This window comes from Pyxicephalus adspersus, chromosome 3, assembly GCF_032062135.1.
Source record: "Pyxicephalus adspersus chromosome 3, UCB_Pads_2.0, whole genome shotgun sequence".
NCBI lineage: Eukaryota > Metazoa > Chordata > Amphibia > Anura > Pyxicephalidae > Pyxicephalus > Pyxicephalus adspersus.
The window spans coordinates 133,064,171-133,077,440 of NC_092860.1; the positions used below are offsets into that span (position 1 = coordinate 133,064,171).

General features: G+C 41.1%; 1 protein-coding gene across 5 annotated transcripts in view; it reads left to right on the top strand.

The window, feature by feature from the left end:
- Positions 1-1,392: 1,392 nt before the first annotated feature.
- LCORL (ligand dependent nuclear receptor corepressor like) overlaps positions 1,393-13,270 on the top strand; it is a 49,099-nt gene continuing 37,221 nt past the window's right edge. For 3 of the 5 annotated variants that reach the window (XM_072406398.1, XM_072406401.1, XM_072406402.1), the window contains exon 1: positions 1,393-1,544. In XM_072406398.1, the coding sequence (XP_072262499.1) occupies positions 1,448-1,544 (97 nt within the window). In that variant the 5' untranslated portion in view covers positions 1,393-1,447. The remainder of the gene's footprint in view (positions 1,545-13,270) is intronic. The other 2 variants (XM_072406399.1, XM_072406397.1) reach the window with 2 other exon arrangements.

Below are 13,270 nucleotides of genomic sequence, written 5' to 3' on the forward strand. Positions count from 1 at the left end.
CAGCTTGCTTCCTGGTGCAGAATGCCGGCTTGTTACTTTCAGTTTCACTCTGCACTGCAGCCAGGAGCAGACACGTGCTGCAGCCAGCATCAAGGAGACACACACAGGATCAAATATCGGGGATGTCTTATTCATGGGTAAGTGTCTTATTTTAATTATTTTTTCAAAAATCGGGGGTGGCTTATTTAATGGGGATGTCTTAAAATCGGGGAAACACGGTAGTTATATGCCATTGGATAAAAAGGCATAAGAGGATATTCCCAATCTGAAACATTGGTCTTGATTTATTGAAGCTCCCAAAGACTGTAGAAGATAGACTATTATGTGAGAAGCTAAGTACAAACCAGTAAACTAAAAATAAATCTGGTTTAGGAATGAAAACATTTGCCAACTAATAGCAAATTATTTTGTTTGCTTTATCACTAAAGTTCGCTAATGATAATCTATCTTCTCCAGTCATGTAGATCTTTAATAAATCAGGCATTATATGTTCAGGAAGGTCTGATGTAGGAGAAGAAGATCTGCACATGTTGCAGGTTATGGTGAGATGGTACGCGTGTGAACGATTGTGCACATCCAACATTGGCTTTGCCTCCAGTATCCCTGTGTGAAGTGTATATTTATGTAAAGCAGTGTATTATATTATAAGTGTATTATATAGAGCAGGGAAAGGGTAAAACCCCTATCAGATTATCATTCGCTGTCTGACCTCACTAGGAGGATTTCCTTTTGCTTCCTACCATAAAGTCGCAACAAGAAATGAGAGGAAATCTCTCCAAGGTGAAGTAAATATTTGTCCAGGTAGAGAGTTTTCCCTCACGCTCAGGTGACAACTCATAATATCTTGCACCTTGCACCGCATTTCTCCTGAACACAGCCATGTTTAGGTTGTATCAAATGACCTTTGTTTTGAATGGGTTGCATTGCGTCTGTAACGCTGCATGCCGCTTTTTGTTTGTGTTGCCGTAGTAGTTTGGCTTTGTTACTTCAGGCCTGGCTTTCCAGCCAAGTCCCGCCACCTTCCATTTTACAGTAAATGTTCCTGAGGGGTAAAGGTTGTCCTATCACAGAAGTGGCACATACACCATGACACACAAATCTTTATTGATATATAGTTGTACATAGAAGACTGTAAAGTGAATCTAAAACAAAGTGAATGTGTTGTAACACAGGGAGCAGCTATACCTCCATGTCAGTACACTTCCCCGGACAACAACCGGGGCAATAATTGTTCTTTTCAGGCGGACACACCCACCACCTCACTGCCTGACAGCTCCGGCTGCCAATCATCCGTGACCCCGCCCACTCTTCAGTTTAGCGTCGGTTTAGAGAGCACTGTCAATCAGCGCCGTAAGCCCCGCCCCTTCCCTGTGCCTGTATGTGTGTGAGTGAGTTGTAGGTGACGAGCGGTGACGTCAGACGCAGATGGAAAAAGGGAACCGACAGAATGGCTGCCCAGTGCCGGAGCCCTCGGTGCACGGCGGAGAGGAAGGGATTCCGGCGGGAGCTCGACTCGTGGCGGCACCGGCTCATCCACTGTGTAGGTAAGGAAACGTGTGAGAGCGGGGTGACCGAGGGGGAGGAGCGGCTGCCAACAACAGAGAAAGCAAAACAAACAGCGGAGTCCTCTCCATCCGGGATGTCACCGGCCGGGGCTGTCACCGCAGCGCCTCCATCTTTACCACACTTCACTCATTACCCCCGGGGAGCCATGTACTGCTGTACGGGGGGCCATGGCAACTTCACACCTCGTGCTGGACCGAGCCGAACTTCTCTCCGATACTTCCCGAACACGAGAACACCCCCCCACACATATATATATACCCGATCCACCTAAATCCCTAATACCTGCCCCCCCCCCTCTATAATACCTGATCTCTCTATACCCCTTATACCTGCCCCCCTCCCTCCATGATACCTGATCCTTCTATACCCTAAAAACTTGATACCCCCCTGTATAATACCTGATCCACCTATACCCCAAATACTTGATTCCCCCCCCCCAATACCTAATGCCCCCTCCATCATATCTGATCCCAACATCACCCCCCTCCCTCCAATATATTTGATCCCCTATATCCTGAACCCCCCATGCCTGATCTGTGCCCCCTCATACTGCCCTCCCCCCATAATTAATCTCCTAAAACCCATCAATACTTGATCCCTACCCCCCTTCTTCATTATATCTGATCCTTGTCCTAAATCTGATCTTTACCTACCCCCCCCCCCCTTCTGTATCTGATCCCCATCCTCCACTTGACCCCAGCCCTGTCCCCCCATCCTCATTTCTAGGCCCCCCATGATCTCTGCACTTCAACACCTTATCCCAGCCCTCTTCCCCCATGCCTGGTTTTAGACCCTCATATCTAATTCATACTGCCTCCATACCTGATCCCATCCCCCCTGCCCTTATACCTGATCCCAGACCACCCCTCTTTACACTCCATACCTGACTCCAATCCTCCATATGTAATCCATGCTGCCCCATGTCAGATCGCTGCCCTAATTCCTGATCCTTGTACGCAACCCCTTATCTCTTTCCCCACCTTTTGTACCCAATATGCTGCCCCCTGTACTATTATTCAGTCCTGCACTATACCTGGCCACCTTTGTGTGACATGTGCTGTGGGCGGCTTTGTTGACATACGTGTGATATTTCTAGCTGTACATACCCTGTAGTGTGTAGAATATTTTACACTTCCAGCTGGACGAATTCCCAGAGCCAGGTAGGTAACAACAACCCTTCACACACACTTCTCCCCATGCACGGATTACTCATAATATACGACTTTCATTTTAACCTGTTTGGTGGTTGTATGGGGGCTGCGTGTTGCCTCATTTCAATTTAAAGTCCACATTGCCATCTTGGCATAAAATATAAACCTGGCATAAAATTTCCCGCGAGTTTCCTTATTGCAGTTTCTGAGCTAAAACTTCATTTCAACTACAAAGTCAGACTGTGTAGTTCTCAAATTGGGCAATCATTTTTGTGTGTGTGTGTGTGTGTGTGTGTGTGTGTATATATATATATATATGTGTGTGTGTGTGTGTTTTTGCACACAAGTGTATGATTGTATTGTAGGTGACTTAGAGTTTTGTGTAGTTTTGGAAGTGTTCTATCTAATGACAGATTACGTGTGCTCAGTAAGTTCTTTTTGCTACAATTCTATAAGAAGTACAAAGCTAGGCATTATGTGATGGCTGCACTTTGGAAATCATCTAGCACTCCGCACATGGTATATATCGTATCGTCGTATAAATCCTAGAAACTCCATACAATGCTGTGCACATCTAACCCAGGTGATGAACGCCATCTGACCGCTTTTCTTTTCCTTGCAATCCCAGGTGTTGTAGCTAAACAATGCCCCGGCCGTTTCCCTAAATATTTTGTAATTGCTAGGTTTGAGTGCCAAGTGTAAATTGCCTGTGGGTACCTTTACCTATAGTTTAATTTTTTCTATGCGATGTGATGTTTGAAGGCCATTCTTGGGCGTCCATCTGCTAGGAATAATCTCCCTGGTGTGCCGGGGCTGCATTCATTTGAACAGGATTAGGAAGATCTACATAAAGGAAGCCTAAATACACGTCCTGCTAACCTCTCTGGTGACTTGTATTTTTTTTTTTGTCATATCCCCAGCTTGTCAGATGTGACCCGGATCTACAAATATTCTGACCCCACCCAATATAATGTCAGGGAGGTGTGTGAATATGCTCTGTGCAGAACATGTTGATTTTGTAATGTGCTCAGCCAGGGACTCTGGGTAAATGTATCCTGATTAACTGTTTTGTGCCCATCACGCTGACAGCTGTGCATTTATTTATTTGCACATCTAACTTATGGAGTTTTGCTTACTATGAGATCAGGAAGGAGAAGAAGGGGAGAGCAATGAATTGGCCCAGGGGGATCATTGCATCAGCTGGTTGTGTTAGCAGTAACCTAGCTTAAGGGAAGATGCACTTTAAGGATATGCAGGACACACCTCCCACTAAGCCTACATGTACTGCAGATCTAGTTACTAGCAAAGAAATCTCTCCATTGCATCTGCAGTAGGAGGGGGAGATAGGTCAGGGACCCCCTCTGGCAGCTGAACTGTGATTAACCCTTTGTAGGCGGCTCTGACTCACCTAAGAGGCAATCTATAGACCGGCGAAGGTAGGCACATTGGTCACATGTGGTCAGATATAAACAAGGCTACTCTTGTCATTGTCCGCTATCATCAACGTAACTCTACAATCACGAATACCTTCTCTATGTCCATTTTATTATTATTAAGTACAATTTAAAAACCACAGTTACTTCTGCATGCGTGGTGTATACATCCTCTTTAAATGACGTGCCTTGGGACTGCTTTGTCGTACAATCCCCTGCCAGCAGCGTAGCTTAATTCTAATTAAACATTGGAGTACATTGCTTTTTTTTTGGGTGGGGGAAGGGGTCCTTTTGTTCCATCTCTTTATCATGAACACTAAAGATATTATTATGGACATAAGGCGGATGATTTAGGATGGGAACAGCTGACAATATTTTTATTTATTGTGTTAGCTTTTTAGAACTGCTCAGTTTTTTTAATTCCTTTTTAATGTCCTTTTGCTTATTTTAATTAATAAATGCAGCACACCTTTGTAATGCTGTAAGACCCATTCGTTTCCTAAATCTGTTTATAAATATATTTCTTGTCCGGATGTTACAAGAGATGACCAATGTGCTTTCTTTAGGCACCGCAATGCAAAGCACTCTATTGTGAGGTAGAAAAATCTATTTGCGTAAAGATTTTATCATTGCAACATTTCCTGGGCTTGCCTGTGTGTGCCTGTCCGTTGTACACTAAAATATTTTTGCAGCGATTATATCTTTCATACGATTACAGCAGTTGGAACGGTAAAAAAAAAAAAATACACAGTGTTTAAATTTTTTGGGCTTCTGTACTTATTTGCTCTTTGCACTGCCTTAGAGGATCATAGTGCGCACATGTTTTTTTTTTATTCTTTATTTTTCTATTATTCTAAGTAGACATGTACATGTACCTATACATAATAAAATATTGTTTTAATTTGGATAGTCTTCTCTCCAGACCCTTTTTAGCTGAGCGTACCACCCAGCACTTTTCAGTAACCACTCTGGTTGTTTTTGGGTGGTTGCTGAAAAGTTGGGTCATATTAATGGGGCTGCCACCCACCTACAGCTTCTTCCCACCCAGATTAAAAATAATTCTGGGGAGTATTCTCCTGGAGCTATAGCCGGTGCGCCCTTTTAGCGTGTTCCTTTAACCAGACCTTCGGATCATCGGTTGGCGACCGCTTTGCTGTGGGATTTTAAGATGGTGCACTCATTTTTAGACCAGTACTAAGCACTTATTTGCAGCAAGAGATAGCCACTGCAATGTTCTCCCCAGCCTCTATTAGCTGGGCGCACCACCCGGCACTTTTTAGTATCCACCCGCCTGATTTTGTGTGGTTACTGAGGAGTTGGGTCACAATACAGGGGTATTAGGCTGTTGGGGCAATATACTAAGACAATAGAAAAATGGAACATACTAAGGGGGGTGTGGGTTAGAAAGTTAGAAAAAAGCATAGAGGGGGGTAGAAAGCTGACAGAATTACAGGTGCCTACTGGATTGCTGTGACACCAACTAGGTCATGTTGCCATTTTTTTTGATCACCTGGCAACAACTTTTCCCCATCTAGCTGAAAAAAAGTTATGAAGACCACAGTACTGCATGGAAGTAACTGCTCACTCAAACAAAAATTCATTAACTTTCTCCTTTGCAGTAACAGAAGTTCCAAGTCTGTCAAGGTGATTGGAATGACATTAAAATACTATCCAACCACCTAACATGGTTATGTCTTTTGCCCTCTTCAAATCAGCAGGCTTGATGGACTCTCAAGCACTGTGCAATGCAGTAAAACCTGATTGGCTCATCTTATACCTTTTTTATTTACAGTCTAAATGGTGTTGTGCAGGGCATTATAGGACACTAGTACAAAGACAGATGGAAAGAAGTTTGCTAAAGTATAGAATATCCCAAGCTCAAAGCAACATTTACTTGGCTAAATTTGCGGTCACGTGTGTCGGGTGCATAGGAAGAAGGTCTTCAGCTGGGGGTTCACATTGTTCGGTGACATGAACAATTCTCCAGTGGTTGTCCTGTGACACAATTCTCTCCAAAAGCCTACACTTTTATAACTTGGCACAGGCGGCAGCTATGGAGGAAGCAATGCTTTTTTCTTATGGGTGAATAAGTGGGCAAAAGAGATGGGAGAGGTGTTTAGCTTTGTACATAGATGGACTTCAAACTGTCAAACCAAAAACTTTTCTTTTTTCTTTTTTTTTTCCAATCTTAGCAAAGTTTTATTACTCTTGTCAGCTATTTACTTCTATTGGATGTTTTTTCAGCAATGTCACCTTTAGGTCACAGTAACAACTGTTAAGTTAGATATGACATGAGGGTCGATCCGGATAACTTGGATTTTTTAATACCTGCCTAGATTACACATTTTTAATTATTTATTTTTTTCCATTTTCCAAGTATACTGAGTTTTTCCAGGGAATCTGTGTACTGTGTACCTTGTCAGGCTTGCCAGACTTTGATTGCTGCTGTAAAATGTCTGCAGTTCATGGATAATGAAAAGTCCTGGAATTACCTTTTAAATACTCTAATCATCTTTTAGGGGATAAAACAGATCTCCCGGGCTTTTAAGAAACTGTCCCATATAGCACACAATTTCCTATTGTTTTTCTTTTAAATGGTAGAATTCTATAATTTGTTATCATATATTGTATGTCATTGTAATCTCATATAACTTACATTTTTACTTTCACCTAGAGAGTTCTTCTGTGCGTATGTTCACCATGAGAACCTAAATTTTGGTCCTAAAATAGGCTGAAAACACCTGATCCCACCCGGTGATGCTCAGAAAAGTATCTGGTTATTTAGGAATACCCATTTGGCTATAATCCCCAGAGATTTTTCAACTTGCTGGAAAACATCACGTGATGTGGTCGGGTCTTCTCTACTTTCAGTAAATGAAATGTCAGGCAGGTGTCACAACTTCATCTAGCAAAATTTAGTGCTTAAAAAAACCTGGCAGATGTAATCATTGCAGATTGTTAAAGTCGGGTTAATCGGTAAGGTGTAGTGAAATAGAGCCCAACGGATGGAACCACCAAGTTTAGCAGGGACCCAGGCATCACACATAACCAGAAGAGTGCCGGATGTGAAGATTTTGTCAGAGGTCACAGCTCTGCAAAACCAAAAATAACGGGGACACGGACAGCATGATAGGCCAGTAATATTGTTGCTTTATTCAGGCTTCATTTTTGTTTTGTTTTTTGGAAATTAGAGTTCTGTATAGGTGGTGTTTCAAAACAATTTACTTATATAGATAAAGGTTATATAATAAAAAAGCTGTAAACTAAATTATTATTATCAACTAGTATTTATATAACGCCGACAAATCACGCAGCGCTGTACAAAGTCCATAGTCATGTTACTAAATGTCCCTCAAAGGAGCTTACAATCTAATGTCCCTACCATAGTCATATGTCATTAATACAGTCTAGGGTCAATTTGGGGGAAGCCGATCAACCTAATCGCATGTTTGGGGGAAGCCGATCAACCTAATCGCATGTAGGAATCTTTGAGGAAAGCGGAGTACCCGGAGGAAACCCACACACACAGGAGAACTTGCAAACTCCATGCAGATAATGTCCTGACCGAGATTGAAACCTGGGACCAGCGCTGCAAAGGCCAGAGTGCTCACCCCTGAGCTACTGTGCTGCCCAAGTAAATGGGAAAACATTTCTAAAGTGATGGGTGAAACTTGCCTGAATTTGATATGTTTCAGGTATAATGAATGTTTAACATTTACAAACTTTCACTGCAAACACATACCAATGAAAGCTGCCCACTGTGTCCAGTGACTTACATAAGTAGGGAGCAGTGTTCCTATTGCCTGGTGATTATCAGGGTAGTACTGTGTAAGTAATGTCGAATGACAGCAGCCGAGCATCTACATCCATCAGCCCTTTGCTGGGCACAACTGTGAATTTACCCGGTCATATTTGGGGTACTGGACATTTTAATTAGTATTAGCTTCCCCTGATTCCCTTCAATTTTTTATTTGTGATATGTTTGAATTACATCTAGGTGATTATAGCCGTGTTAGCACACTTTCAACAGAGCTAAAAGCAAAGCCCTGATAGAAAAATACCCCTTAAGCCACTCTCTTCATTCCTCCAATGATCTACTAATGACTTTCTCGCGCACGGCCTCAAGACTTTTCTAGGGCTGTCCAGACTCTCTGAAGTGGTCTTCTTCGCCCTATTGCTCTTTCTGCTCATTTAAAAGCACACTCAAAACCCTTTTTTTCAAATTTACCTACCTGCTGCCTTCTCTCTCCTAAACCCTCACTACTTCCCACCATTCCATATTCCCCCCTCTTATTGTTAACTACTTCCCCTTCCTGTTAGATTGTAAGCTTTTCTGGGCAGGATCTCTCCTGTGTCATTGTTTGTATCTGTCTGTCGTTTTCAAACCCTACTTAATGTAGAGTGCTGAGTAATATGTTGGCGCTATAAAAAATTCTTGTTAATAATCAGTAAGACCCGAACACAGAACCAGGTGAAGATGTGGGAGATGGCACATGAAGTTAATTAGTTTAAAAGTACTGTCTGAATTACTCTTATTTGCACCAGCAGTTACATTTTCAGGCCAAATTTTTTTTTTTTTTAATGCAGAGTGTTGTTCTTGAAGATACTTTAACATTCTGCTAAACCTTTGAGTGTTAGTGCTTGAACACACAAGAAGTGGGGGTAGCTTGTCTTGAAAATGTAACTGGTAAAAAGTATCATGGACAGAACATAACTCTTCTGTTATCTCTGCACAAGACCCACCAGCCCATCTTTTTTATCTTCTGATCTTGCATAGTAATGTGGTTTTGCATGACAGACTTTCGGTTATTTTCCATAAACTGGGCTGTTCTCTTAGAACTAACGATTAATGTGCTTCAGCTTCTCCTTGGGAAGTATAGCCTGTACGTGTGTTTTGTGTCTCTGGTGGCATTTAGTTTCAGGTTACATGTAACCACAAATAGTACATGTACATTTTATAGTGTGCATTTTAGAAGCTTGTCCTGGGTTAATTAAATGAATCGTTGGCAATGATCTCCAACTTTTGTGTGCAACGTTCTTGGTTTGTAAAGGTATTCTGCGATCATGAATTTTCTTCCCTCTGTATAAAGAATGAGAACCTGGCTATAAACTATACTTAAATGTGTTTTGGGTAAAACCTGGGTGGTACAGAGATTTTACTTTGTGATACTTAGAAAACAGATTTATTGATAGGATAGGTACGCACACCGTTCCTCGGGTGATGCTTCTAATAAAATGTTTACTGTTTGGTGGAATTAGGACTCACAATTTGATATTTGTTAAAAATGTTCATTCATTCTAGCTGTAAATGGCTTGGCATGCTGTGATTCATGTACCACATTAAATGCTTCATAAATATCTGTGTTCTCCCCAGCCCCTTACAGCCGGAACTTTTCAGTAACCCCCAGCTGTTTTTGGGTGGTTATCAAGGAGTTGGGTCACAATACAGAGGCTGCCACCCACCTACGGCTTCTTCCCACCTGGCTTAAAAAAAAAAAAAACATTTCTGGGTGGAACACTGAATATATTCTCAACAATGTGCAAAACTACAAACCTGATTGCATGGAAGTGACTTACCAAGGCCACACTTCCAAGCTTTACACATCCCATTACTAATTAAATAGAATAAAGAAATGTCTACTACTTACAATTGGTCAGTTTAGGTTTCAAATGGAAAGCATGAGGTATAATGTTGGCACTTCATGGCCTACTAAAAATTTGGTTGCCTGCTATCTTTGTCCTCCATACTTTCTTAATCCCAAATTAAGAACAAGTCTGTGTAACAAAAAAGGAAAATTGGGAACAAGTCTGTGCATAGAAAGTACAGAAGTTTTTATAGTTATTAATGGCCAGCAACCTATTGTGTGCCACAAATTTCAATAAAAGGTGGGATGTGCTGAGGTCACTCCAACATCAACTGCTCCCTAAATAATAATGAAGGGTTTATTTATATAATGGAAAAAAATAGTCCTGAGCTCTCTTTGTTTACAAAATACTATGCAAAGCTTTCAAAGTCCTGAGTGTTTTTTGCATAATGCTCTGCGAATAGGCTCGGTCAACTGACGTCTACAGGTCATGTGATCAAGCTTCCATTCTCTAAACTATAAACTACTAGCTTCCATTCTCTATTTTTTTTACTCTATTTGGTAAAGTAAACGGGATGGTGCTTAAGGCAGTAGTAGAGAGCAGACAGATGTGCTGTATGAATGTGCATCAGGATGTTTTCCTATGAAAAGTATTATGACCCTAATAAGGTTATACTAGTCCCATTAAATTTGGGTCTCTAAATATGCCTACTTTGTATTGTTAGGGTTAGTTGAAGACATTTGGGGTGGTGGTGTAATTTAGGTTATCCACAACAAGGAACGAGCCTGGTCTGAATATGCATTAATGCACCATGTGGGATGTCCAATCTTTGTTTTTTTTTGAGTCTTTTGTGTATAATGCAAAAGATACTTGCAAAAAAAAAAAAAAAATACTTGTGTTAGTCAGAATAAAAGATGTGAACACTTGAAGTTCTACCAGGCTTACAATTTAGGCTTATCTTTTGGTATCCTTTCGCTATTTATTTTGCTTTGTTCCAATGTGAAAATGGCTGTGCACAAGAAGTGGGTTAAAACGTCCTGAACCTTTAATGCTTTGCTAAAAAGCTCCTTTTACTACAAAGTGAATTCTGCTGATTCTTTCATGAAAACGTTCCTGGAAAGAGAAAAATTTGCAGCTGCTTTACAGCCTTTGTGGCCTTTGAGTTTTAATATGGTATATGGTAAATAAGCATTTTAATGCTTGTTGAAATATTCCTAATTAGTCCAATTCTTCTTGAGGAAATGTTAAGGGGAAAATGTTCCTTGTAACAAGCCCAGTGCCTACAATATGGTTTATATATCATGTTGTATACTAAGGATTAGATGCATGCTCGTTAAAAAAACAAAAAAAACAGGCCAGGGTGTTCTCTACTGAGAATCTGTTCTAGTGCGTTCTCTCGGTTTTTAACTAGATGTACTGTAATTGTAGAGGTTTATTACAGCTCAAGGCTGGGTGAAAGGAAGACAAGGACAAGGAGGGGGGTTGGTGAAACATGGTGGACAGCGGAGATAAAGCTTTATTGGCGGTAATAGATAGTGCTGCAGAAATTAGGTAATATTTTAGTGTGGGACAAAACATAAAGCAACAACCCTTTTCTTCTAGCTATATCACCAATAACTTCCTTCACAGCCTCTTCTCATAGAATGGCTTTTGCTGGGTCAGAAACGAGCCAAGGATTTAACACAAATAACTAAAATACATGAAGTATGTTTTTGTGTGTTGTTTCTGATATTTATTAGTAGAGATATTTTAGTTATTTATTAGTAGAGGTATTTTCTGACTTTTCATGCCATGTTGGGTACTGTTTGCAATTATCACTCCATTGCAGCTAGGAATGTCATTTTTTATTACCACCGATGCAATAATTTTCTAAGTGTTTTGTTTTTAAAAGGAATCTTTCAATATTGATATCTAGCTGCTTCAGCAATATCAGAGGATTGGAATGGACCTAAATTTAATCTGTGTCCCATACTTGACTAATTCAGAGATGCCAACACATATTGGGACCCTTCAGGTAACTTTAGGTCAATGGGTTGGGGGCACAGTCCACCCCCCTACTATTGTCCTAATTCTTTGGTGATCGCTCCTGGTCTTTTATTGCAGTGGTCCCCACCCCCCGGTCTGTCTAACAGCTGTGCTGCGAGCGCATGGAGACCAACAGTGGTCCTTCTCCTGACCCCACTGGCCAGAGTCATGGACTATGTCTCCCATATGGAATTGCAGGCTTAGGGCGGGTTGTCTCTCTGGACACAACCTCCCCACTCTGGTCTGTGCCTGCGATGGGAGAGTGAGCGGGTTCTGGCATCATGACACCACTATGGGGGAAGTTTCTTCCCTAGCACGCAGCTCCCTGCACATGCATGGTCTGGAGTCTGCAGATTTAGTGGTCTGTGAACTCCAAAAAGTTGGGAACCACTGCTTTATTGTGTTGTTAAACCACTGCTTTAAAGGCTGTGGCAGCCTTTTTGACCAATAGTAATTTGGACTAGCAACCCGTCAACCCAGAAAGTTATAACTTATTGGAACAGTAAGGGCTCTTTCTAACATTGAGGGCCATTGGTACATGTTTATCTAAATAGATCAAGCAAGTATGTGATGCATTAGCTTTAAAATTATTAGTAGTATTAATAAAAATTATAATAAACAGGAGTATTATAATGCCAGCATATTACACAGCGCTGTACATTTAATAGGGGTTTCCAATAACACGGGAAGAGCTTACAATCTAGAAGGTGGGGGAAGTATCGCACAATGGGACAGGTGATATGGAATTGTGGCAAGTAGTGAGGGCAAGCTGAGAAGAAGCTTTACACATTAGATTCATGAATTGCCTAATGGTTTCGTGTCCGTACTCTCATACGGATAAACAGGTTAACCTTCCAAGCCTCACCACCAGCCTCGGTCAGCTTGTTTTGTTGCCTTTGATAGGTGTAAGTACTTTGGCATTTAAAGGACCTCTGAGGTGATGTTTAGATGCTGCCAGGAGCTTTTTACTTACGTTCAGCAAAGCGTCACTCATTGTGTTTTCTATTTGGTAAACAAAGAATGTCACACTTTGATGTCTCTCCGACTGTTTTATTTTTGGGTTTTTTTGTGGTGGTGTTTAAATTTGTAATTACTTTTCTGGGTTTATTAAGAACCTATTTACAAAAAGCCAAAATTACTTTTTCTGATTCTGACCTCTTTGTAGTGAAGAGGCCTCTGCTCTGCTTCCTTTCACCATATTTCAACAGCAATACAAATCTGCAATCTATGAATTATGTAAATAAAATGTGAATCTTTGCTTTCCCAGCATTTTTTTCTTTTAATATAACATTACGCCAGTGAAATGGACAGGATGCCTCCAGCGCTGGCATGGTTACAAGGAAACCATATTTGACTTTATTGACACTTTTACAAAATCATGGCTGACTGGAGATTGAAATGGAAAGGTAATTTTTATTAACATTAAATTACACAGTGCCTTGTGTTCATATGATTGATATGCGTGTACGTGTCATTTTTATAATCGGCAGTCTGATATACACAGGCTGT